Source organism: Eublepharis macularius, chromosome 4, assembly GCF_028583425.1.
Source record: "Eublepharis macularius isolate TG4126 chromosome 4, MPM_Emac_v1.0, whole genome shotgun sequence".
NCBI lineage: Eukaryota > Metazoa > Chordata > Lepidosauria > Squamata > Eublepharidae > Eublepharis > Eublepharis macularius.
The window spans coordinates 166,999,835-167,025,880 of NC_072793.1; the positions used below are offsets into that span (position 1 = coordinate 166,999,835).

General features: G+C 45.9%; 2 protein-coding genes across 2 annotated transcripts; both read right to left on the minus strand.

The window, feature by feature from the left end:
• Positions 1 to 1,438: 1,438 nt before the first annotated feature.
• Positions 1,439 to 10,647, minus strand: LOC129329392 (zinc finger and SCAN domain-containing protein 30-like). Its single transcript, XM_054978945.1, has 4 exons — positions 10,598 to 10,647; positions 5,581 to 6,287; positions 4,367 to 4,493; positions 1,439 to 2,697 (listed from the first exon to the last, which is right to left on the minus strand). The coding sequence occupies exons 2-4, from the start codon at positions 6,280 to 6,282 to the stop codon at positions 1,793 to 1,795; spliced, it is 1,734 nt and encodes a 577-aa protein (XP_054834920.1). The 5' UTR covers positions 6,283 to 6,287; positions 10,598 to 10,647; the 3' UTR covers positions 1,439 to 1,792.
• A 7,098-nt stretch (positions 10,648 to 17,745) lies between these two features.
• LOC129327775 (zinc finger protein 397-like) lies at positions 17,746 to 25,360 on the minus strand. The gene is made up of 4 exons (XM_054976531.1): positions 25,339 to 25,360; positions 23,764 to 24,467; positions 19,695 to 19,791; positions 17,746 to 18,617 (listed from the first exon to the last, which is right to left on the minus strand). The coding sequence occupies exons 1-4, from the start codon at positions 25,358 to 25,360 to the stop codon at positions 17,746 to 17,748; spliced, it is 1,695 nt and encodes a 564-aa protein (XP_054832506.1).
• Between the last annotated feature and the right edge of the window lie 686 nt (positions 25,361 to 26,046).

Here is a 26,046-nt window from a genome sequence, read left to right on the forward strand (position 1 = left end):
TCCCCCACCTTCTAGGGTTGCCAACTAACCAAAGGGGGAGAATGGCCAGGCTTTAGTGCCTTTAAACAGTACCTTGATTTGCAGAAACCAGTATAGCAAGCTTTTCGTGGCATATTATCACTTGGCTAATGTTTGTACATCAGGTTGCTGTTAAAGGCAGAAGAGCAGGGCAGGTAACACAAGCAGGCAACCCTACTCCCTAGGCAAGAAGCAGTGGAAGCAGAACTTGGCTGTGCAAAGTAAGGAAATATTAGCAAAGCTTTGTATTTATAGACCACATCCCCTTTTTCTGGGATCAAAACATGGGTTACCTTGATGAGAACTAGTGTCATGTGATGGCTTGCATTTGTGGCTTGGATGAGAGTGATTGAGGTCCAGGTCACAATTCAGACAGGAGCTCAGTTAAACAGCATTGACCAAGTCAGTATCATGCCAAGGCATCAACTATGCCTGGGCAGATTCCAGGTCCAATGCAGTGTCCCCTCTGACAAAAAATATTACCTGCATGTAGACACATGGGTGTCAGGAAGAAGGGTTTTAGCTTACTCATCTCCCTGACATACTAGTATTCTAATATTCAGGGACATTTCTTTTTGTCAGCACGGAAGAACCTTGTATTGACTTAGAAAGCAATCCTAAACAGGTCTACTCAGAATCCTACTCAGGTATATTTGATGGGGCTTACTCCCAGGAAAATGTTCTTAGGATTTCAACCCTAGAATTCCAGCATGAACCCTGTGAAGGTGGGGAGATACTGATAATCAATATTGTACAGCGGTTATAAAGGTCCACGGAGAACAAGAAGCTTGAAACATGTCCATATAACCTGAACATTAAGGAAGGTGACACCTGAAACACAGAATATAAGGGGGAAAACAAATGGCTAAAAAAAAGGATAGCTATTCATAGACATGAAGTACATGATTTTTTTTTCTCCCACTGCTGTAATTTCATGAACCATTTTCTGGCACAGACAAAAGGATCTCAATCCGGTCTCCAGAGGGAGTTTCTGATCAAGTATCTCATGACCTCAGAATTTCTGCCTCTGCCTGGGAAACCTCACTGTGGTTATCTGCACGTGAGTTGGGGCACAGTTTGACCTCTGCTTAAAAGTTCTCCCAAACTTTTAATTTTAAAAAAAAACCACTGGATTGTGCCATCTCTAATCCATTTTCTTTCAAGAAGATTCTAATTTTTCCCCCTATTATAAATAAACCTTTCTTAGAAGAAGGGTTATGGACGCTATATAATTAAAGCGCAGGGCAATGGTCTCCTCATCTCCCCTAATTTGAGCATTTTTTAATAGTTCCCTGCTCCCAGGAAAATTCTCACTCACTGACTAAAGGTTTCCTCTCCGATGGCAAGGATTTCACAGCGTGCCTCCCAGATATATTCCACTCAGTCTTTTTTTTAGGAAAAAAAACACAGACAGGCACAATTTGTACTCCCCCAAGCTGAATACAGTCATGTATATTTATTTAGCTCATTTTATAGTCTGCCTTTCTCATTCATGCCTGTGTAGGGCTGCAGAAAAACAGAGGTGTCCATGACCTGGGTTCAGTGGGCAGAACACAAATTGTTCAGGCCCATTTTAGGCTCCCCTGCAAAATAAGTTAGAACAGAAGATGGTTTCTGCACACAGGGCAGTCAGACGACACAGCCTTCCGATCTTGCCTTCAATTCCTGAATAAACTTTTTGGCCACGCTCTGAACGATTCTCTTCTTTAGCAAGAGCTGTCTTGTGTTAAATGAGGTTTGCCCTGGAGCCAGAATTCACCCCCCCCCACCCCACTTAATCACTTGTGTGACTTCTCTCCTGACCATAGCCAGTCAAGACCTTTAAGGGCGGAGCAGCCAGAGGTGGTTCACCTCCCTTTGGAGCAATGACACGGTTTCTGCTGCCCGGTGTGGATTTCTTCACACACAGCAAAGTGCAGTTTCCCAACACGACGTATCCCACTGCCGGGGTGTTCAAATGGCTTCCCTTCCCACAAGTTTCCCTCTCATGCTGGACCAGGGATGCCCTGCGCCGGTAACTTTTCCCACAGTCTTTGCAAATGTATGGCCTCTCGCCTGTGTGTACCCTTTTGTGCTGGCTGAGGTTGGAACTGGTGCTGAAGCTTTTCCCACAGTCCGTACATTTATGGGGTCTCTCTCCCGTGTGGATTTTCACATGTCTGCGCAGCTGAGACTGGCATGGCCACCTTTTCCCACAGTAAGAACATTCATAGGACTGAGTCTTTGGAGGCAGATCAAGATCAAAACTCGGACTGAAGCTTTTTCCACACTCAGCAGTGTGTTCAGGAACCCTCTCTTGGGAAGGGCTCTTGTTTAAGCTTCTGTCACTCTCCTCCCTGCAGTCAAAGTCTCTCCTCAGTATCTTTTCTGGATGGTTTTCCTGAGGTTTTTTGGAACCCGGTGGACTTCCAGGTGCTCCATCTCTTTTGGGAACATGGAAGAATGTCCCCCTGTTTTTTTCCAAAGAGATCTCGCTGACTTCAGCTTGTTCGGCTCTTTTTGATGGAAGGTTCTGCCCTTCATTCTCATTTCCTTGCGAACAGTGGGCTTGAACAAATGGAGAATCCTGCATAAGGTTCCCTCCTGCCCGTTCTGTGAGCCTTGTGCTGGCTTCCACTTGCTCAGGTTCCTCCGGAGGAAGATTCTCTACCTCATTTTCATTCATTTGCTCATCACCTACTGGAATAAAAACAGAGAATCATTAGGTATTTTTTTTACATTTCTATGTCATCCTCCTTTAAGAATCTGAGGAAAAAATGTACAGTATCTATTTGCCCCTCTCACTTTAATATTCATATCAGTCCTGTGATTTTCATTGAGCTGAACAGCAGGAATCCAATGGCACCTTAGAGACCAACAAGATTTTCAGAGTGTAAGCTTTCGACAGTCAGAGCTCCCTTCTTCAGATTCTTGAAAGCTTACACTCTGAAACTTTTGTTGGTCTCTAAGATGCCACCGGACTCAATTCGTGGTGTCCGACTGTAGACCAACTTGGCTACCCACCTAAAACATTGGGCTGAGTGTGTGTGACTGGCCCAAGATTACACAGTAAGATTTATATCTGGATGGGGATTTTTAACCCAGGACTTGAGAGCTCAGCATGGTGTAGTGGTTTAAGTTTTGGACTAGGAGCTGGGGACACCTGAGCTCAAATCCCCCCTCTGCCATGGAAGCTTGTGGGGTGACCTTAGGCCAGTAACACACTCTCTGCCTAACCTATCTCACGGGGTTTTATGAAGATAACAATGGAGGAAGCAGTAATGATGCTATATACAAGTTGCAAGTTGCTGTCAAGTTGTTGTCAAGTTGCAACAGACTTGTGGCGACCCCTGCTGGGGCTTTCAAGGCAAGTGAGAGGCAGAGGCGGTTTGCCATCGCCTTCCTCTGCAGAGTCTTCCTTGGTGGTCTCCCGTCTAAATACCAAACCTGCTCAGCTTCTGAAATCTGATGAGATCAGCATGTACAACCAATGATGCTGTAAGCTGCTTTATTTCACTTATGTCCCACTTTTCCCACCAATTTGGACCCAAAGTAGCTTACATTGTTCTCCCTTTGGGGCCTCCCCACACACAGATAAATAAATACATTCCTGGCCCTGTATCTGGCCCTGTTTCTGCCATCCCAAATAGGACACAAAAGCAGAGAGTTTGCAGAGAAGAACTGATGCAATGACCTGATGCAAACACAGTTTCGTCAAAAAAAAACCCTGGAAAGCCATGGAAACACATGGCAGTTCTTTGAAAAGAAGACTGTGAGAACAAGCCTAAGTGGTCTACTCAGAAGTAAGTCCTATTTTATCCCATGGGCTTATTTCCAGGAAACTGTTCTTAAGTTCAAAAAATCCACAAGGCGAGTATACTCAGGAAAAAGGTACAAGTTTCTGCAACCCTAGTGTTGCATCACTAAAAAAGAGTAGGATTAAATTTTTTTGAAACTTTTAAAATGCTGGGAGCTCAGATTACCTCATGAGATCTCAACTGCCATTTTGGGTTGTCTAGGCAACCTAAAACTTTACTAGGGCCCTAGAGCAAGAGAGCAGGAAGAAAGGACTGGCTGGGATGGGGTGGGGATGGATTTCTTGCAGGCTTCCCCCCTTTGTAATAATATATTATCACTGCGGTTTGCTTTATCTGGACTTTGCAGTTCCACCTGTAGCAGCTAACAATGGTTTGCAACAACAGCTGGAGTATCTTATTGGCTAGAAGAGAGCAAGCGAGTGCATGAGCCAGAGGATCTCTCAGGTCTGTATGTACACAGGCAAACCGTGGGTTGGCTTCACGTCTGACCTGAATATCTGCAACCTCAGAAAACCATCCAGTTTTCCCAGATTCACCCTACGGACACTTACTGAACACGTTGGCACCCTCATCGCCCTCCTGCACCCCACAGAGGTGCATCTCCTCCGTATCTGATGGATCCTGTTCTTCCTTGGGGGAATGAACAATCACCTCTTCAAAAGGCTCCAGCACCTGAAACTAAAGAATAGAGTAGGGGGAATGTCATCACAGGATTGGGAGGACAAATGCCTGACACCACTGTATAACAACAACAACAACAACATTCAATTTGTATACTGCCCTTTAATGCCCACTCAGAACCATTTACAAAGTGTGTTATTATCATCCTCACAACAATCATCCTGTGAGGTGGGTGGGACTGAGAGAGCTCTGGGAGAGTTGTGACTGACCCAAAGTCACCCAGCTTGCTTCAAGCAAAGGAGAAGGAAATCAAACCTGCGTCTTCAGATTAGAGTCCTGATACTCTTAACCATTACACCAAACTGGCTCTGTCTCGATCAGCAGCAGAAACAATAAAGTAGGCCAAGTTGCATTAAAGAGTGCAACAGCTGCCTGGCTGGATTCAGACTGAGGATCCGTCTACTTCAGAGCTCTGTATCGAACAACAGTCAGATGACATGGCAAAAAGCCTTTCCTAGATGGTTGGTTCCCAACAGCAGTATATTACCCCTACACGTGGAGGTTTGATGTATTTCCCTTCTGCGGGATGCAGTTATGAATCCAGAGATGAGGGAAGAGCAAGATTTGAGTCCAATGGCACCTTAAAGATCGACAAGATTTTCAGGGTATAAGCTTTCAAAGGTCTCGACAGCATATACCCTGAAAATCTTTTTGGTCTTTAAGGTGCCACTGGACTCAGATCTTGCTGTTCTACTGCAGAACACACGGCTACCCACCTGAAGAGATTGGGGAGGGGCTACAGCTCACTGGTAGATCATCTGCTGGGCTTACAGAAGGTCCCATGTTCAATCCCGATCACCTCCAGTTAAAAGGCTCAGATGATGTGAAAGACCTCAACTGAAAGCCTGGAGAGTAGGCAATACTGACCTTGCGGGACCAGTGGTCTGACTCAGTATAAGGCAGCTTCAGGAATTCATATAAACATATGAAGCTACCTTACACGTCGACCAAGGGGCCATCTCACTTGAAGTCATTTTATGCCACACTGAGAGGGTTCATTCCTGGGAGGTGCCAAGGACTGAACCTGGGGCCCTCTGCATGCAGCCCTGCCCCAGTCAAACATATCAACCAGCAACGCGCTCACCTGCCCTCCTCTTCTCTCTGCTTCTTCCAGCCTCAGCAAAAACGCCTCGGCCAGGGTCACGGCCTGGACACAACTCTCGGGCCCTTCTTGCCGGACCCAACTTTGCATTTTCTCCGGCAGGATAGCTAGGAACTGCTCCAGGACCAACATGTCCAGGATCTCCTCTTTTGTGTGCGTCTCCGGCCTCAACCATTGACAACAGAGTCCCTGGAGTTGCTGGCAAACGTCTCGGGGCCCCTCGGCCTCCCAGTAGCAGAAGCGCCTGAAGCGCCGGCAGCGCACGTCCAGGTTGCCGCCCTCCTCGTCCAACATCTCTTCTTTCACTGTCACGGTGGGTTCTCTGCAGTGACCTGACGGCGCATTTGTCTCAAGTTCTTCTCTAGGCCACCGGCTGGCATCTGCAGCTCCCTTGAACGAGGCCTGGAAAGACTTTGTATCCACCCATGATTGCCGATGAGGCATCTGTGGGCGCCGCCATCCCGAGTGAGGGGACTCCACCGTCTTCAGGAACTCCTGCCACTGGGCTTCCCACCGCTGCTGTGGCCACTCCTCCGGCTCCTGTTTAATTTGCTTCGGAGCCCTCCCGGTCGGGACCTCCCTGGTGGTTCCTATGGGGACAACACTAGGGTCTCTTCCTCTTGCTGCTGATTGTGCTCCTCTTTTGGGGCCGTCTGGATCCGGCTTCTCCATCTTTACTTCCATGTGCTCTGTAAACAACAGCACAAACAAGGTTTTGCATTCAAAGGCAGGAGAGGAAGGCATAGCTGCTAATCTTCCATGGGAAAGAGATGGATAGTTAGATCATCTAGCTAAGTGATTCATGATTTAACGGAGAGGGGCTGTGGCTTAGTGATACAGCATCTGTTTGGCATGCAGGAGGTTCCAAGTTCAATCCCCAGCATCTCCAGTTAAAAGGACTAGGTAGTAGGTGGTGCAAAAGACTCTGCCTGAGACTCCGGAGAGCAGCTGCCAGTCTGAATCGACAGTACTGACCTAGATGGACCAATCTTCTGACTCACGTGTTAAGCACATATTTAATCACGTGTTTAATCATTTTTAGTGTTTCTTCTCTAGCAGTAGGAAACTAAGGCAAGTATGGCTGGAAGGCCTTTGTTGAAAGCCATGGATCTTTTAAAATCTAGTTTTGGTTTGCTTTGGAAATTTGGGGAGAGGCTGTGGCTCAGGTAAAGCCCCAGCTGAGCACGCAGAAGGTCCCAGTTTCAATTCTTGGCATCTCCAGCTAAAAGGGTCAGGTGGTGGGCGATGTGAAAGTTCTCTGCCTGAGGCCCTGGGGAGCCACTGCCAGTCAGAGGAGACAAGGTCGGCCTATATGTACCATGGGCCATTATAAAGGCAGCTTCTTGTGTGGGCTAGCAGCTGCTGAGGTCCATCTAGGCCACGGCCTCCTGTGGATATTCAACCTGGGCAGGGCCAAAGGCCCTTGGACAAGAGCCAAAGGGCAAGAGCCAAGAACTTTTGGATGTTGTTAGCCCAGGGCTTGCTGGCTGAGCCTGTGAACATCAGTTGGCAAGACTCAAGTTTTGTTTTATTTTATTATCATTTATATTAAGTGTGTGTGTGTGTGTATTTTAAATCTTTTGATGTTTACAATTTGTAATTTTAAACTGTATGAATTGTTAAATGTATTTTAAATTTGTATGCAAATTGTAATCCACCCTGAGTGTCGCGCACAGGGCTGGGCTCAGCAGGCAGGAGGCCCACTGGTACTGCAGGGCAGAACACAACAGGCAGGAAGTCAGTAGTCCAGGAGTCAGGTCAGGTGTCAGAGCCAATATGTCAGTCAGAGAGAGGAGCAGGCAGAAGAGTAGTCAGAAAGCAGGCCGGGGTCAAAATCCAATCCAACAGCAGGGCAGGGCACAAGGCAGGGCAAGAGCGTCCAGGCGTAGAGCTCTGGTAGCAGGGAGTGGCGAGCTGAGTTGCTTCCACGCTTGGTTTCCTCGGCGTCTTCCTTTTATGCTGTCCTAATGAGGAACAGCTGTTGCCTCTCTCTCTAACAATTCAGTTCGGTGTTGCGCCTGTAAACGGGCGCTTCTTCGCCTATCCAACAGAGCTGACTTATCTCTATGCTTCCTCCTTTCAGCTGGCCCCAAGTGCTCAGGTTTCGCTTTTGCCCTGTGGGAGTCTTTGTCTCTTACAGCCTCTGTGGAGGTTTCTGGCTGTTCCTCATCCCTGACAGTCTCTGCAGAAGCTCCAGGCTGTTCTTGCTGAATTCCTCCTGGAGCAGCAGCAGTGGTTTCTGACTGCTCTTCCTCTCCAATAGCTTCTGCAGGGGCTTCTGGCTCTAGAGAAGACCCTTCTGGCCCTTCCTGCTCATCTTCTGAGGAGGACTCTGAAGCAATAGGTAAGGTGGCCAGCCGGGGCTGGGGCTGACTCATGACACTGAGACTGCTGGCGTGGAGAGGGCGGGATACAAATCTAATAAATTAAATTAAATTAAATTTGGAACCTTTTTTTTTGTAAACTGCTTTGGTTACCTCTGGTGACTGTATTTTTACTTACAAAAATACACCAATAAGGTTGTTGAAAACCTTGACTAGGCTTCGTTACTGTAATAAGGAATATTTTGAATATGGGATACTCAAAATGAGGAAAAAGACAATATTTAAGGGTATTATTAATCTCTCACGGTTAATTCACCTGTGCCTTGTTGACAGGCTTGCTTGACGTAATACTGGCTTGCAATCACAGCAGTAACACAGTGTTCCCATGTTACAGAGAACACACCTACATCTTGCCTGTATGTGCACCCACTTTACAAATGAGACCAGGGACCAGTGCCTGAATAAATGTAGGATTTAAATCACATGGTCAGCTGTAAGTGCATTGCACATAACATGAAAATGACTCAATGCATATATGAAGAAAAATTATGTGTACATTGTACATAGATTTAAGTGTGTTCACTGTAAGAGCAGAACCACAAGTGACAAAAGGCACAGATTGGACACTTGTCTGCTTCCCTCAAGTTTTGATGGGAAATGTAGGCATCCTGGTCTCGCAGCTTTGCTCTCTGACTGCTGTCCAATGGACTTTTCAACTGTCACTTGTCCAACATTCTGCCAAGCTGCCTACATTTCCCATCAAAACTTGAGGGAAGCTGACAAGTGTCCAATCTGTGCCTTTTGTCACTTGTGGTTCTGCTCTTGAGAACAGGGTCAGGGAGATGGTGGGGCTTACTCCACCCTTCACATGGAGTTAATGATCATCACTAAGTCCCTTCCAAACCCAACTAGGTGTCCACACATCTTGCCTTCCATAACAATACAAGAAAAGCCCAGCGGTATCAGGCCGAGGCTCCAACTACTCCAGCATCCATTTTCCCTCAGTGGCCAACCAGAAGATTCCAGGAAGTCCACAGGCAACACAAGAAAGCAACAGCCTTCCTCTGTTGAGAGATTCTCAACACTTGGCGTTCAGAAGTAGACTGGCCCTAATCCTGGAGGTTCCATTTAACTACTGTGGCTAATAGCTGTTAACAGACCTGCCCCCTGTGAATTTTATCCAATCCTTTTAAAAGCCACCTTCAGCCAGTGGCCATCAACATCTAGAAACATCTAGAAACCAAGCATCCCCACAGAGGGATTCTCCATGTTTTCCATTTTGTCTGCCCCCCCCCCATGCTATCAGAGGACAATTTTTAAAAATAGATATATTGCTATAGTGGCATAGTAACCACTTATATTTTTTTTTTAAAGTTGGCAAGGAGAGAGATGAAGGGAGAAAAACGGTGCCAGTGTGTGGGGTTTCCCCCCCCCTCCCAGAAATCCACATCTTCCCATCCAGATGGTGGGCAAACCCACTCTGACTGTGATCTTTCCAGAAAGCATGGAGCAAACCAGGGGAAACCACAGAAGGAGAATTATTAGAGGCTGTCATCTTACAGATGCTCCAGAAAAGGGGAAAAAATCTTGCTGCTGTTTGAGAGTCAGAATGAAGCAAAGCATCCTATGGAAGGTTGCCTTCTGCCTAGAGAATTACTCCCTTGCTCTCAGTTTTTCCAACCAAATATCCTCCAGATTTAAGCAAAGGTGTAGGGGGGGGGCATGGGATCAGCCGCATTGACACCCACCCTGCTCAGATTGCAACCTCCCTCTTCCCGTTTCTTCAGCTGCCTCCCTGGTAGCATCTGAAGAAGTGAGCTGTGACTCATGAAAGCTCATACCCTACCACAAATTTTTGTTAGTCTAGGACGGTGATACTGCACTCTTGATCTTTACCGTGGTAGCACAGTGTGCAGTTACAGGCCTGATTTGAAGGCGCCCTTCAGTTTCACACGGGCATTTCAAGTTTTTAATGTCTTTTATAGTGGAGAGTATCTGACTCAGTGGCAGTGTCTATTCTCAAGCAGCAGGTGCCGGGAAATGCCCTGGACAGCCACTGCCAGGCACAGAAGGCATGACTGAGCTAGAGGTAACAACAACAACAATAGCCCTGCTGGATCAGACTGGTGGTCCACCTAGTCCTGTCTCACACAGTGGCCAACCAGCTGCCCTGGAGGAACAACAGGGTACAGAGGCTGAGGTCTTGGTATTCAGAGGTAGACTGCCTCTGAATGTGGAGGTTCCCACTAGTCACCATGGCTAATAGCCACTGAGAGACCCCTCCTCCACGAATCTGTCTGGATCCCCTTTTAAAGCTGTATATGCCTGTGGCCATCACTTCATCCTCTGGCAGTGAGTCCCACATCTTAATCAGCCATCGTGTCAAGAAACATTTCTTTTTGTTTGTCCTGAATCTACTGCCCATCACGTCAGTGGATTATTCCCTTCGTTTATAATAGGATAATTATAATTCCTTATAATAGGAATTATAAGCAGAGTTTTATGCTGCTGAATTGATTTTATGATCCGTGATTTTATTGTATTTTTAACGATCCGTGATTTTATTGTAAAGACACAAGGTATTACTGTGTTTTTTACAGTTGTTGTAATCCGCCCTGAGCCCGTTCGCTGGGAGGGCGGACTATAACTATAATAAATAAATAAATATAGCCTACCTCCTCACAGAGACTCAAGGCAGATTACAAAACACGAAAAGCAAGTTCCCCTCAAACAGCGAAGATCTCCAATAAACCGTGCAGTAGAGTTAGGGTTCCAAAACTGGAAACCAACAGAGCGCAAGCCCGCAGCCTCATGCTTTCATATGTGCGCAGAGCGCATTGAGCAATGCAGTTGGATGCTGTCTTGGCTTCCGTGCCGGGGGAAAGGCAGTATAGGACCCCCTCCCCAAAAAAATCTCGAGGGAAGCCTGGGGGTCCCACTCTTTTGGAACCTGCTCGCTCGCTCTCTGCAGGGCTTCCCACCGTCCCTCTCGCCGCCCTTCATGCAAGCCGCCTGCTCTTCGCTGGACACTCACCCTTTCTTTGCATTGCACCCCCTGTGGCGACCAGCCGCTCCCTAAAGGAGCTCCCTGGCTGGGGAAATAAACCAAAATAATGACAAATCCAATAGTCAAGTTCCCACTAACGGCAGGCGGGAGAGGGACAGGAAGCAGGAAGGCGTCCTTCGCTTTTTTTTTTTTTTGCCTCGCTTCTATCGCTTTTTTTTTTTTTTTTTGCCTCGCTTGCTGTGACTTTCTAGACAGGCCAGCTCTGTGCGTTTAACCCCTTCGAAAGACAATGTATTTTCCGGGATGGCATGATGCATTGCGCGTTCAAGAGGAAAAGCCAGATCGCCGGTTTCTGGGAGGCATAGAGAGGGCAGCAAGCCGGGCAGAGAGTATACGGGAAGACAATTTGTTTGAAAAATTTTGTACCTCACTTTTCAGAAAATTCATCAAGGCATACTTGTTAAAAAAAAAAATCAACAAAATTCAAAGACACAAAAAGCCATAAAAATTCTCAAGAGATGAGAAACAGAAATCAGAAGCATATGATATTCCTTGGTTGCCACCCTCCAGATGGGACCTGGAGACTTCCTGGAATTACAACAGAGATTAGTTCACCTGGAGAAAATGGCTACTTTGGAGGGTGGACTTTGTCTTTGAGCTTCAACGGTCCCCATCCTGCTCCATTCACAGGCTACGCCTACTGCAGCTGCCAGAAACCGGGGCTACTTGAAAATTACCGTTCTGCTGAATTCACGGACTTTGTGGACTTTCTTCCCTTGTGAGCCAACATATGTGAAAAAGACGGCTTGAAATGTGCCTCTGCTGAGTTTCTGACGTGTAAAACATAAAGGCAGCTTTAAATGAGCATATGCAGAGTTTCTGAATTGATTAAACAGGCTGATTTCTACTCTTCCCGCACTTTTCAAAGCAGGTCTAATTGTCTTTTCTCACTGCAAAGTCATGTTATATGTACATACGTAGGCAAGGCCTATTTTCATGTCCTCTAGTGAGCAGAGTTTTCTAAGGCACATCACTGCTACCTATAATATGCAAATTTAATAACCCCAATTATGAATATGCAGTAATATATGGTGTCAGACTAGGATCTAGGAGTGTCAAGTTCAAATCCACTCTCCACCACAAACCTCACTGGATAATCTTGGGCCAGTCAATCTGCATCACCTTACTCTCCAGACCTCATCCTTTTAGCTGGAGACACCGGGGATTGAAACTGGTACCTTCTGCATTAAAAGCAGGGGCTCAGCCAGTAAGCCACGGCACCTCCCTTTCTCAACCTGCCCTACACCACAAGGGTGTTGTGAAGATAAAATGGAGGGGGGGAGAATGATTAGTGCTACCCTGTGATCCTTGGAGGAAAGCTGGGATAACAATGTACTAATTAAAGAGAGAGGAAGTATATGTGTAGTACTAAGGATTATAATTACAAGTGGGTGGCAGTCCTCTTCTCCAGTCATTAATTTCTATCTGTCCTGTGGCTGCCCAAAGGTACAGAGCTGCTGCTAGGGGTGGGGGGAATATCAACAACCTGATGGATACAGATGGGAGCTTTTGTATGACCTCAGGTCTCTTGAACAGGACGCTTTGCAGGGAATCCACAGGCCCAGTTAGAGGATGCTCAACCACAGCTCACCACAGAAGGAAATTGTGATGGCTTGGGGCTTCTGGAATGCTGTAGGCCCTGTTACTATAGGCAACCATCACAACAGAAGGCCAGGTGCCAAGATGATGACAAGGAAAGATGGAGAATCCAGAGTAGTAATTACCACTGTTGAAAAGGTGTAATGGAAGCTTAATGGGATCTTTTTCTTTTTCTTTCTTTCTTTCTTTCTTTCTTTCTTTCTTTCTTTCTTTCTTTCTTTCTCACCCACCCACCTTTCTCAGGGACCCAAGGTGGCTTACATAATTTTCTTCTCCATCTTATCCCCACAACAAGCCTGTGAAGTAGGTTCCAGTGAGAGTGTGACTTGCCACAGGTCACCCTGCAAGCTACTATGGCAGAGTAAGGATTTAAACCTGGTTCTATTAGATCGTAGTCTGACATTCTAAACTATATCAAACTTACCAGGTGAATTTATTTACCTCCAGGCCAGGAAAAGCTTCAGGTGCCAATTTCTACATGAATATTAAAGGGACAGAACATTTCCCCCCAGACAAGCTGACTACCTCAACCCCATGTGATTGTTAGTTCATGAGCATGGTGTCCACATGTGGAAGAAGCGTACACACATATGTGCTGTCTCTGTAAGAGAGGATGTCTGAGTTCAGTGTATACAAACCTACTTGGCTGAGAATTCTGGGGAAGATTGCAGTAATGCTTGCGTGGCTGCCATGTGGGCGGGAAAACTGATTTTCCTGGCTCTGCCCCCATGGCAGCCACTTTCCCTGCCCTTCAGATGCTGTTTCCTTCTCCAACCACAAGTCCTTTCAGGGTTTTTTTAACTGTCAAGTGATTATTAGTATATCTTCATAGAGAAATAACAATTTGTGTATCAGATTCTCTAAATTCCAGTTTTAATTTTTTAAAAAGTAATCATCTAGCCTCTTTTGTTGCAGAGATATAAGGGGAAAGGCATATCTCTGCAATGAAAGGGGCTAAAGATTTACTTTTTAAAAACATGCAAGCTGGAAATTCAGATAATCTGATACACAGATTGTTATATTTTTATAATGATTTTCAATTGCTGGTTTAAAAAAAACTGGGAAAGACTTGGTGGGGCAGACCTCGTGGTGATGGCTGCTGCTGGGGAACCGAGGCAAGGTAAATGCAGAAAAACCTGCCACGTGGAAGCTCCATGGCTGCTGCACTGTAATAGAAGCCTTAGCAGCAACAGGGAAACATCATCAGCCTGTCCTTGTATCAAAAATTCTATCATGACCCAATAGATTAATCCCATCTATTCTTAGACTTATTTGCATAAAGTAATCCAAATTGCAGGTTGCCAAGCAACTGAATATATAGCTGCTGGGGCCTGTTCGGCCTATGTAAGAGAATTGTTTGACATTAAGAGTGAAATCTAAACTCAGAATGAAAGCCTACTGAATTCAGAAAACATATAGGAAATGTTATTAGGGAAGCAGGTGACCTCAGAAAGGAGGTATGAAGAAACCAGAGGGCAAGGGGAAGACAACAATGAATTCAGTGTTTTGAGGAGGGAAAGCAGACAAAAGCAAAGGGCAAAAGAGAAGCCCCAAGTTTAGAAGCAGATGGAGTCAAAGAGAATACAAAACAGAAAAGAGTCAAGTAGCACCTTTAAGATTAACCAACTTTACTGTAGCATAAGCTTTCGAGAATCACAGTTCTCTTCGTCTGATGAAGAGAACTGTGATTCTCGAAAGCTTATGCTACAGTAAAGTTGGTTAGTCTTAAAGGTGCTACTTGACTCTTTTCTGTTTTGCTACTACAGACTAACACGGCTAACTCCTCTAGATCAAAGAGAATACAGTGGAACATAAAGGTTTGTCAGCTGTTTCTGTGCTTTTCATGGCTATACATACGTGCTAGGGAAAGCATCGCTGGCTGAATTGGTGGTTCTTTGACTGAAGTCAGTCTTCACTATGCTATTCAGGACAGCTGGAGATGGATCCTGGCACCTATAGCATGCAAAACTATCCTTCTGTAAGTCTTTGAGGATTTGTTATGTTGCTCCTCCCTTTGTCTGCATACGGCTCCCTCCCAGCCTGAATATACATATTGTCTGTATAACATCAGCAGCAAGTCCCAGACCCCGTGAAGCAAGCACAGAGCATGGGGAGCAATCACCGTGTTTTGTGTCTCAATATGGATCTTGCTTCCAAATACAACTTTTGGGGAAGCAGTTTGTTAGTGGAAGAAAATGGGGAGGGCAACTTGTGCAAACAGGGTTTATTCATAGAACCAAAGTTCTATGGTTTTCTCCCAATAATTCTCCTAACTCCCATGCTACTCCTTTATTCTCTATTGCAATTTTGGGGGTTCTGAAAAGAACTCATGTTATGCTATGCTCCCAAAATACTATAGCTAGTCTGGCTTTAGAGCCTTAAATGAGTATACTCATGGCTTCAACTTGGCTGCAGCTCAGGCTCTCAACACCCTGGGCCTTTCCTTCTTCCAACCTGACTTCTACACAGAATAGGAGACGTATGTCTTTGCTCCCCATCTTAATCTCTCCCTATTTTCCAACCCACACTGCACTACACAGAGAGCTGGCATTGGCTTCACTCTGCTTTTTAAGGCCTCATAACTTGAAGATCGGACACTTATTTTTCCTCTGTCCTGTTTCCAATTTTTGCCCACGTTCACACCTCTAGATTAAAAGTGGCTCTTGCTCCAAACTGGAGACACTCTGGTTGATTGCTGGTTGTTGCTGTGATAAGGAATGTGCTGTTTGTCTGTGCCTTGATTTTCAGTATTGCTAGCAGTTGCTTAGGATAAATTTCCCCCTCCCAAATATTGTTCCAAATCCCTTAATAAACTCCATGGTGGTGATGGAAAGTGTCTTCAAGTCATAGCTGACTTAAGGCAACCCCTACTGAGATTTCAAGGCAAGAGAGTAACAGAGGTGGTTTGCCATTGCCTGCCTCCATAACCTTGGTCTTCTTTGGAGGTCTCCCATCCAATTACTAACTAGGACTGATTTTAGGATTGCCAGTCCCCTGGTGGAGATGGGGGATCCCCTGCACCCAGCCTCCATCCCCCGCCACTTCCCATCTAGCCAGTGTAGGGGGGGGAGGTGCAAGAATGCAGTGGTGGTGAGGAAATGTGCTCTCGCATGCTCTGGATCATCCCTTTGCCAAGCCAGGAATTATGTCATTCCTGGACAACGCAGAAGTAATGGGTCACAGTGGGGGCAGATTGCGTGAAAATCGGCCTTCAGTTTAGTGTTTGGACCCAATTTTTACTCAACCAGCCCTGGCACAACCCATCATTTCAGCGTCCTGCCAGGAATGATGTTATTCCTGGTGCAGCATTAGGTGTTCCAGAGTGTGTGCCCGCAAGGTAAGTGCCCTCATGACCCCTCCATTCTCCACCTCTGCCCCCCAGGGAACTGATAACCCTAGCCTGGACCTACTTGGGCTATCTAGGATAGGGCCAATAACTAAACTTTTACATCTCCTCTCTGTCATTCTTTTTCTGCTGAACACAATAGTCACAACCACCTCTTTAGGTAAAAGATCCCTGTTTTCTGCTCCCTGCGCAAACACACAAACTAATTCCCTGTGCCAGTCTGAACGTATGTTTACAAGCTTGCTGTGGTAACACATACATGTTTCTCTCTGCCTCCATTTGTTTATTACTATTATTTTATTTACTTCATCAATATTCTGCCTTTCTTCCCAATGGGGACATAAAGGTCTCACAACATTCTCCCCTTCCTCCATTTTGCCTTTATGATATCCCTGTGAGGTTGGTTTCTTAGCAGTCAGACTGCTTCCTCACACTAAGGGGACAGTTTATTAATGGAATACCATAAATGCCCCTCTTAAGTCCAAAGCACTGCCTGGCCCAGAGTGGATGGCAGCTGGGCAGGAGCCTGGAAAGCTACCAGAACATGAGTCAGAGGAGGTTGACTGACTGACGGCCCCTCCACTCCCTGGAGAGATAATGAGGTTTCTTAAGAAAACCCTTATCTAATCCCATCAACGCCCTGCTAAACTTCCCCCTCACCAACCTACCATAATCAAAGCTATTCAGCAAACCTGGTAGTTTTCCCATCCAGTGCTTTCCAGGTCATCAAGCAATATTTTCACCATAGTCTGTCCCAGATAGGAACCATCAAGCCTCTGCCAACTTCTTCTTTTATCTCAGGAGAAATCATTAACCCATTGTTTTTTAGAGCAAGATGTCAAGCTTGCCCCAGGGAGCATTTCACCTTATAGTTGGGCTCCCCTAGCTATGTGCTGAGTGTGTGTGTTCTGGATCCATACACCCACCCTTAAGTTCGCTTGAGACTCTTCTCCATGAAACACTGGTCATTTTGCTGCCTCTGCAGACCCAATCCTCTTCGAGACTAGTAATTATCGCTTTCTCTAAACTGCTTTCCGCCCTGAGCCCACTTGGTTGGGGAGGGCGGACTATAAATTTAAGTAAGTAAATAAATAAATAAATTTCTCCCACTTTCCTCCGAAATTTCCTTTGTTAGCCTTGTATACATGCTGTGTGTGATTTTCTGTGTGTTTGCCCTTTTTATTTTCTCTTTAATAAAAAACCTTTCCAGTTGAATATCTGCCTGATTTATTTGAGAGTTCTCTCAGAGAATAATCCCCATAAACATTGGTTGAGATTCCTAGTTACCTCCTCTCGCTTATCTCCTTAATGCTAATTCCTCCCAAGCAATTAAGGAGACCTCCTATTTGGGTAACAGGTTAGGTAGGCTGAGAAAGAGTGACTGGCCCATGTTCACCAAGTGGGCTTCATGACTGAGTGAAAATTTGGACCCAGATCTCACCAGTCCTAACCAGACACTCAAACCACCAAGCAGCACTGGTTTGAGTGTTCAAAGTGCCTGACAGACATTATCCTTACAACAACCCAGTAAGGTAGGTCAGTACTATTATCCATAAATTGCAGAGTGTGGTTTGAGACCAAGAAAGAAAGGGATCCTTGAAGTGAGCTCATGGCAGACGCTACATTCGAACCCAACACAATCATCATCTGTTAACTACTACACTGTAACAGGATAAAGATACGGGAAAAGGCCTTAAGTTCTTAAGCAAACGGTGTTTTGCTTAAATACACAGTCTACAGACAACCGTATTTGTAAAACCGCACAATGTTTTCCCATGCCTGTGAACATAAGTTTTGAAAAGGTGCTGGAATCAGCATGGCTTCTTGGCCATGTGGAGTTTCTGATGACGAAGAAGACCACTGCGACGGGTGAAACATTTCTGACACTCTGTGCATGCATACGGTTTCACTCCGGTGTGGGTTCTTTCATGCTGAATGAGATATGATCTGCGGCTGAAGCTTTGCCCACAGTCTGAACACTCGTAGGGCTTCTCCCCCGTGTGAATTCTTTCATGTTCTGTAAGGACTGAGCTGTAACTGAAGCTTTTCCCACATTCTGAGCATGTGTAAGGTTTTTCTCCAGTATGCATTCTCTGATGTATCAAGAGGTGGGATTGCCTGCTAAAAGTTCTCCCGCACTCGGAACATATATGCTGATTTGCTTTTGTGTGGATCTCCTGAGGACTAGAAACTTCATGAGGCTGAGGGAACCTTTTCCCAAAGTCTGACCATATGGAGGGTGTCCCTCTGGTGTGCGTTCTTTCACACATATTAAGATGCAGTTTAAGCTTAAAGCTCTTGCCCCATTCAGGGGATTTGTATGGTCTTTCTCCTGTTTGACTTTGCTGATATTCAAGAATGTTCAAACTCTGGCAGAGACTTTTCCCACAATCAGCACCTGCCTTTTTCCTCTTACGTCTGCATACTCCTTCATGCAAGGTCCTTTCATGCAAATTTTTCCCAGTTCCCTCACCAAGAAAAGTTTGCTCTGTTGTCTTCCAGGGATGGTTCCCCTGGTAATTTTCAGGGCCAGGGAAACTATTGCATATCGGCTGCCTCTCAGGAACTTGGAAAAACTTCCCTTCTTTAACTTCCCATAATGCTCCAGGTGTGCCCACTTCTTTCGGTCCTTCCAGCTGAATATCTGCCTCTTCCTCTTTTACAATTACTTGCCAATCATCTGCTGGAATAAACAGAGTCATTAGGAAATCCAATTGTGACTAGGAAAAAGGAAATAGGAAGCCTCCAAACAGAGAACACACACACACACAGCAAACTCAAAGCTGGCATAAGATGTTCAGAAACGAAACATAGTCACTGGTAGAGCTGCCATCCCTGGATTGGGAAATTCCAGGAGATTTGGGGGTGGAGCTTGTGGAGGGTAGAGTTTGGGGAAGAGAGCATGAAGTTGGCAACCCTAGAGGGAAGAGACCTCAGCAGGGTATAATGCCAATGAACCCACCCTCCAAAGCAGCCATTTCGTCCAGGGGGACTGATTTCTGTAGTCTGGAGACCCATTGTAATTCCCAGAGATCTCCAGGCCCCTCCAGGAGATTGGAAACCCTAGCAATTGGATAGGACTCTCCACCTTACAAGTGTACTCTGATTTTGTACCATTGTAACTGGAATGGTTTCTCCCAAAGAATCTTGAGTGTTGTTATTTGGTCAGGGTTCTGAGAGAGAGATATGGGGAGGGGAGCACCCCTTACCCCCAGTACATTTTACATTACCCAGGATTCAGTAGGAAAGAGAATGGCTAGTGTGGTTTATTTATTTAGGGATTTTGTACGTCACCTCTCCAGACCTGCATGAGGCAACTCACAAGGAAAAGAAAACAGAACTGGCAACAATAACAATAAGAGTCAGGGCTTTTTTTCAGCTGGAACGTGGTGGAACGGAGTTCCGGAACCTCTTGAAAATGGTCACATGGCTGGTGGCCCCGCCCCCTGATCTCCAGACAGAGGGGAGTTGAGATTGCCCTCCGCGCCATGGCAATCTCAACTCCCCTCTGTCTGGAGATCAGGGGGCGGGGCCACCAGCCATGTGACCATTTTCTCTGAGGGCAACCCACTGAGTTCCACCACCTCTTTTCCCAGAAAAAAAGCCCTGATAAGAGTGAAGGGAGGAACTGTGTGTGCTAGTGCCCTGAGCTCCTTGGAAGAAGAGGAGGGTGAAAACACAACAGATAGTCATCACACCCTGAATGTCAGGAGACAGAATTATCCTACCCATTGCAAGTGCCTGGACGTTGCAGCCTTACCAGGAAAGGTGGTCTCTCCATTGACCTCCAGCATGGGTTCCTTGGAGAGCTGACTCTTTACCATTTCTGATGGCTCTCTTCCAGGTATCCTTGGGGCCTGAAACAAAGATCATAGCAAAAGTTAGGCAAGGCTTGAGAGATAAATGCAGACACTGCTAGCTTAGCACCAGTTGCAAAAAAATTGTCACAAACACAGACATAACATTTTCTCTTCCCCTTCTGTGTCTTATTTATTCACTTTACTTACAGACTACCTTTTCCACTGAGACTCAATGAAGATTACACAATTTGTGTAAATCAATACGTAACTCTTTTTTTAGCCTAAAAAGGGTCAGGTCACTGTTGAAGGGGTGTGGATGCCCCATTCAACCTCTGAACTGCTGTTTTTACAGATAAAACCTTTTATTTAAAGGTGAGGGGGGTAATCCAGGGGAATAAAACCTGGAGTTTCAAACAAACACTGTCACCAGTAAAATAAATTAAGAAACCCACAATGAAGGACTACTTGAGTCTCAGGGCCAAACTACAAGTGACAAAAGGCACAGGTTGGACACTTGTCAGCTTCCCTCAAGTTTTGATGGGAAATGTAGGCAGCTTGGCGGAATGTTGGACAAGTGACAGTTGAAAAGTCCATTGGACAGCAGTCGGAGAACCAAGCTGCAAGACCAGGATGCCTACATTTCTCATCAAAACTTGAGGGAAGCTGACAAGTGTCCAACTAGTGTCAGGCATCACTTGTAGTTTGGCCCTCAGTCTTTGAGCTCCCATTCACACTCTTCAGGACAGTGTAGAGGCTGGATGGAAAATGTCCTCTTTATGGCACCAAGAAGTAAGGGCTTCTCATAACAGCAGCAACACTTCCTCAGAAGGCCCACACCTGATGAGGATCACTCTTCATCCAACTTTCCCCCCTCCGTCTCTCCAGGCTCCCTCCTCTTGGACATCCCCCCAGAGCTTTCACCTCTTGTCTTCCAACTGCCATCCTCCAACCACCCCGTTGCCAAGCAGTCACTCCTCAGTCTCTCTTTCAAAGCTTCTCCCTCTATAGGGCAGTGGTTTTTTTTCTGTGATCAAATATTTTTACAAGGCTTACGGATACAATTAGTAGAATGAGGCATCCAATAAGCAGAGTAACAGGACTAGGGTACAGAAATCTGAAACAAGGCATGCAGTGTTAGACATAATATGTTAAGCAATAAAGAAAATTGTATTATGCAAGTAGAAAACAATGCAGTGAGAGCAGGGTAATAATAACGTAATAATAACATTCGATTTATATACCGCCCTTCAGGACAACTTAACACCCACTCAGAGCAGTTTACAAAGGATGCCATTATTATCCCCACAACAAACACCCTGAGAGGTGGGTGGGGCAGAGAGAGCTCCGGGAAGCTGTGACTGACCCAAGGTCACCCAGCTGGCTTCAAGTGGAGGAGTGGGGAATCAAACCCGGTTCTCCAGATTAGAGTCCTGAGCTCCTAACCATTACACCAAACTGGTGTAATACATACAGTAAACAGGTAACACATACAATATACAGTGGTACAATCCATGAGAGATGCCTTGGTAAAGGGACGGGGACTGTAGATTATTCTACTGGGTCCTGTCCACTGATGTAGATATGCTCCTGCTGAGTAGTGTCTGCTTTGTTAAATACGTGATGTTTAAGTAATGATGCTTTGTTTCAGCAATGTTTCATCTCTGTGTTCGGATTTATGCTTTTATGTTTTTATGTTTTTCAAATTTTGACAACCCATACCCTATTGTATTTGTTCAGTGAATATCCTAGCTGTTGATTTTATTGACGTGCATTGTGTAATCTGCCTTGGGTCTCAGTGAGAAAGTCAGACTATAAATAAAGAAAATAAAAATAAAACAAAATAAATTAGTTCCTTTTATAAAAGCATCTTCCTGAGCCATTCAGTTCTAATATAGTCCTATTCCATTATAAAAATGCCCTCTTGGAGCTGTTTTTCAGTAGGCAAACAATCCTAGGCTTAGCAACGTAGCAATGCCTCTCTCTAAATGATCAAGAACTGTGAGCCTCTTTTCTTATTTTTGTGAGCTGCTCCTTCTTCTTCTTCTTCACCATGGGATCTGTACTCCTATGCAGATGGTGGCAGAAGAGCATTGTAATGCCACAGTGAGCTGGCTATTACTGATTTTTAAAAAAGCCCTTCAAAGCCTTCTTGTGGTGGGTGGGGTGAGGCACAGTGGTCATGGGGGGCTGCAGTAAGGAAAGTGCAGGGAAGGTTGCAGTGTGGATGCTTTGTTGCTGTGCATGGAGGATGCATGGAGAATTGTCACTGTGTGGAAGCAGACCAATGGCGCAATTCAGCAGAAGGCAGCCGTGGCCCCTCCCCAAATGGTGTACACAGCTGCCTCCTACTGAATCAGACCATTGGCCTACCAAGGGCTGCGTCATGTGTGTTTGTTCATCTGTGAGACAACCGCAACATTCTAACCCTGTTCACATGTTACAGTGACTAAACGTGCATCCTACCTGTACATATGCACAACTGTTTGTAAGAAAGAGCCAACACGTTTCCCCTTTATGAATAAAACCAGGGATCAGTGTCTGGATAAAGGTGGGGTTTCAGTCACATGTTCAGCTCTACATGCCTTGAATGTAACATGAGAATTACTCGGTGGCTGTACAAAGAACAGTCAAGTAGACACTGTACACGGATTATATGTGCGTTCACTGTATCTTGTGAAAATGATTACTGTGTTCACACCAGAGGGGAAATAGGAAATGCAGGTGCTAAGGTTGTGAGCCTTCAGGTGCGGTCTGGAGATCTCTTGGAATTACAACTGATCTACAGCCAACAGAGATCAGTTGCCCTGGAGGAAATGGCTGTTTTGGAGGGGGGACTCTATGGCATTATACCCTGGTGAGGTCCCCTCCCGAGGCTCCACCCTCAAATCTGCAGGAATTTTCCAACCTGGAACTGGCAATCCTAGAAGGAGCCCTTGTCAATCATTATGTCTTAAATCTCTGATTTGCAGAAATGTAAGGAAGCACCCGGAAGGGTTTTCCCCCCTAACTAACCAGCTAAAAAAGAAATCCTGCTCCTAAGTTGATGGAAACTAGGCATTTCTCATTTCCAGATATTTTTAATAGCTTGTTAAAATTTTTCAAAAGGCTGAATAGCTTCAAATAGACTATGCTACGATTCTTACTCAGGCTTTTGCTGCTTTGCACTTTCCAGGCTTCCAATCCACTAACTAATGCGGGAAAGTGACCGGATAAAGTTGCTTTAAATACCACGGTGAAACATTCCTTCATTTTGCTCACTATAGTCTACTCTACATAGACTGAGCAGCAGCTCTTGAGGCTCTGAAGCAGAAGATCCACCTTCAGCTGGAGATAACAGTGACTCAACCATTGCTCTTCTGCATACGTTGGGGGTGCTCTACCACTGAGCTGTGGGCCCACCCAGACCCACAGTAGTCTTCATATGAGCCTATGAAACTGCCTTTCACCAGCTCAGACCACTGGCTCACCTAACTCACTATTTGTATGTCGCCTCACCAGACGAGGCGGCTCACAAGTAAAACAATAAAACATAGGAGTGCTGCCTTCCCGTATGAGGAGGGGCCATGGTTCAGTGGAAGAGCCTCTGCTTTGGAGGAAGAAGGTCCCAGGTTCAATCCCCAGCATCTCCAGGTAAAAGGATCACATGGGAGGTAACATGAAAGACCTCAACCTGACACCCTGGAGCGCCACTGCCAGTCAGAGGAGACAATATTGACCTTGTTGGGCCGATGGTCTGATTCAATATGAGGCAGTTTCACATGTGTTCTTATTGAAGCAGCTGCTCTGTATCTCAGGCACTGGAAATCCTGGAGAGGCCAAGGATTCAAACTTGGGTTACACCTGCTTTGAATAAAGCAGACATATCCCCAACCGTACCCTTTTCCTCTTGCCATGGGCCACAATCCCGCCTGTGACGAGATTGCTAAATAGGAATCTATGCCAGATTTTTCCTTGAATATTTCTGATACCAAAGCCTCCATTCCACCTTCTGAACCAGTTGTGACAACCAAGATGAAATGCTCTCCTTACCTGCTCTTTGTGGCTCTCGGACTCCTTCAGCATCAACAAGAAGTCCTCTGCTAGGGCCACCGCCTGGCTGCAGGTCTCTGGCCTGCGTTCACTCACCCAGATTTGCATTTCCTGGGGCAGGACAGTCAGGAACTGCTCCAGGATCAGCAGCTCTAAAATCTCTTCCTTGGTGTGTCTCTCGGGCTTCAGCCATTGACAGCAGAGCTCCCAGAGGTGGCTGAAGGCCTCTCGAGGTCCCTTGGCCTCCCAGTAGCAGAAGTGCCTGAAGCGCCAGCGCCAGATCTCCAAACCAATAGCATCCTCATCTGTAGTCTTGATTGGTGCTACGTTAGCCTGGTGGGATTCTACTTCTTGGGCTGAGGGTGTTGGGGTCCCCCACTCCCCATGAGGCCACCGCTCAGCATTACCTGATCCTTTGAAGGAGAACTTCTTGGTGTTCTCTGATTGGAGCTGAGATGGCTGTGGGTTTTCCCATCCTCGCTGAGGAGACTGTGTCCCCTTTGGCAGCTCCTGCCCTCGGGCTTCCCAAGAGTGACGCAACTCTTCCTGAGGTTCTTGCTTAATCTCATGCGTGACAGCTTCAGCCAGAAGTTCTCCGCTAGCCTCAACCTGTATGATGCGAAAGTCTTTCTCTGGCCCCTCCCCTGATTTGGCACCTGCCAAATCCTGCTTTTCCACCTTGATTCCTTGGGTGATTTTTTGCTCTGACAAAGAAATAATAAAAAAATTAAGTGCTGATAAGCCCAATGTATGGAGAAACAAGCCCAGCTCAATTTTTTTGAAAAGCTTCTAAAACCTATCAGCATAAGCCACAGGTGAGAGCCACTGTGGTGCAGTGGTTAGACAAGAGCTTTATAGCAGCTTTAGAGTGGGATCTAAAGGAGCAGCTTCATGTCTTCCTGAAGCTGACTAGGTTACCTTAGGTAAATTGCCTTACTCACCCTATTCTTCCTCACAGGGCTATGACAACCAATGTGATGCAGTCCCAGGTTCAAATCCCTACTGTACCCATGGAAGCTTGCTGGGCGACTTTGGGACAGTCACACACTCTCAGCCTAACTGATATCACAAGGTTGTTGAGAGTATAAAATGGAGGAGAGGAGAACAATATGACCGACTTTGGAGAGCAAGGTGTGATATAAATGAAGTATGTAAATAAGTAAATAAATGATAAAATATGCGCCATCCCCAAGCTTCTCAAATATAGAATCGATAGACATCCAAGTTTATGAATAGCCATAGGAATGTGCTGTTTTTGTTCAAAAATGGCCACCCAAACATATACAACGAAAGGTGGCCTGTAGATCGGTCAGTTTGGGCATGCATCAAACTGATGCCAAAGGCACAGGAGCAAGGGGCTGGTTCATCAGGGGGCAACCCTTGTGTATGACACTGCTGTTGGGCTGCCTTTTCCATGGACTGTTGTTTTACAGTTTGAATGAAAATTGGGAGATGCCCCCAAAGGTGCCAGGTATAAACCTTTCAAAGGGATAGAAACCTCCCAGCAGTGACACTCTATAGACCTGCTCTTTCTTTCTCTCCTTTATATTCTCTGCAGCCAAGCCTTGAACTCACCTCCTACTTGGAGTCTTTCCATTGCACTCCTAGGAACAGGCTCCAGGTCTTCCAAAACTGGGCAAGCCAAAAAAAGGGGACAGTTCTCTAAAACAGGGGAAGGGGAGGAGGGCCACAAAGCCCAGAGCTTTCACATCGGTCCTTCTCAAATTCATATGCCTCTCTGGGCACCAGAGCTCTATTTATTTAACCCTTTCACCATTCCACATGTATTTTTTTTTAAAAGCCACTCAGGAACAGAAGCGAGAGGGACAAGATGAAAACAAATAGAGAGGTTTTGTGGCCTCCTGTACCCCAGGGATCCTGATACGGCACTCCTCCTCACTGGCAAGACACTGATAAATTGCCGAGCTGCAGAATGGGAGGCTTTTCTTCTCACTTGTCTTATTGCTGGGTCCCCAACAAGACAAATAAGTTAGAGTCTGGGCTGGAAGTGAAGAGAGGGAATTTGGCAGCTTTGAGGCTTATGGATGGATGGATGTGTCCTGAAGTTGTAACCAACTTATGGCAACACCAGCAAGGGGCTTATAAGGCAAGCAGAGATGGTTTGGTTGGGAGGCTTCCCTCACTTTAAATGTGGTGTTCCAAGCTGCTGCAGCTTAGAGCAGGAGTACAAATGTTGTCAGTATCTGTAGGTCTCATGGAGAAGTCCCCTAGGTTTATTGAGTTTCATTGTCGCCCCACACCAATACAGCCATCTTTATCTCC

Excerpts from the sequence above, each read along its gene's own strand:
- LOC129329392 (XM_054978945.1), bottom strand. The coding sequence starts at position 6,282 with ATGGAAGTAAAGATGGAGAAGCCGGATCCAGACGGCCCCAAAAGAGGA. Across the intron at positions 4,494-5,580 it reads CAGAGAGAAGAGGAGGGCAG|TTTCAGGTGCTGGAGCCTTT; the intron begins GTGAGCGCGTTG and ends TCTATTCTTTAG. Across the intron at positions 2,698-4,366 it reads TGAGGGTGCCAACGTGTTCA|TAGGTGATGAGCAAATGAAT; the intron begins GTAAGTGTCCGT and ends TTTTTATTCCAG.
- LOC129327775 (XM_054976531.1), bottom strand. The coding sequence starts at position 25,360 with ATGGAAAGACTCCAAGTAGGAG. Across the intron at positions 24,468-25,338 it reads GGAAAGACTCCAAGTAGGAG|AGCAAAAAATCACCCAAGGA; the intron begins GTGAGTTCAAGG and ends TTTCTTTGTCAG. Across the intron at positions 18,618-19,694 it reads TGGAGAGACCACCTTTCCTG|CAGATGATTGGCAAGTAATT; the intron begins GTAAGGCTGCAA and ends TGTTTATTCCAG.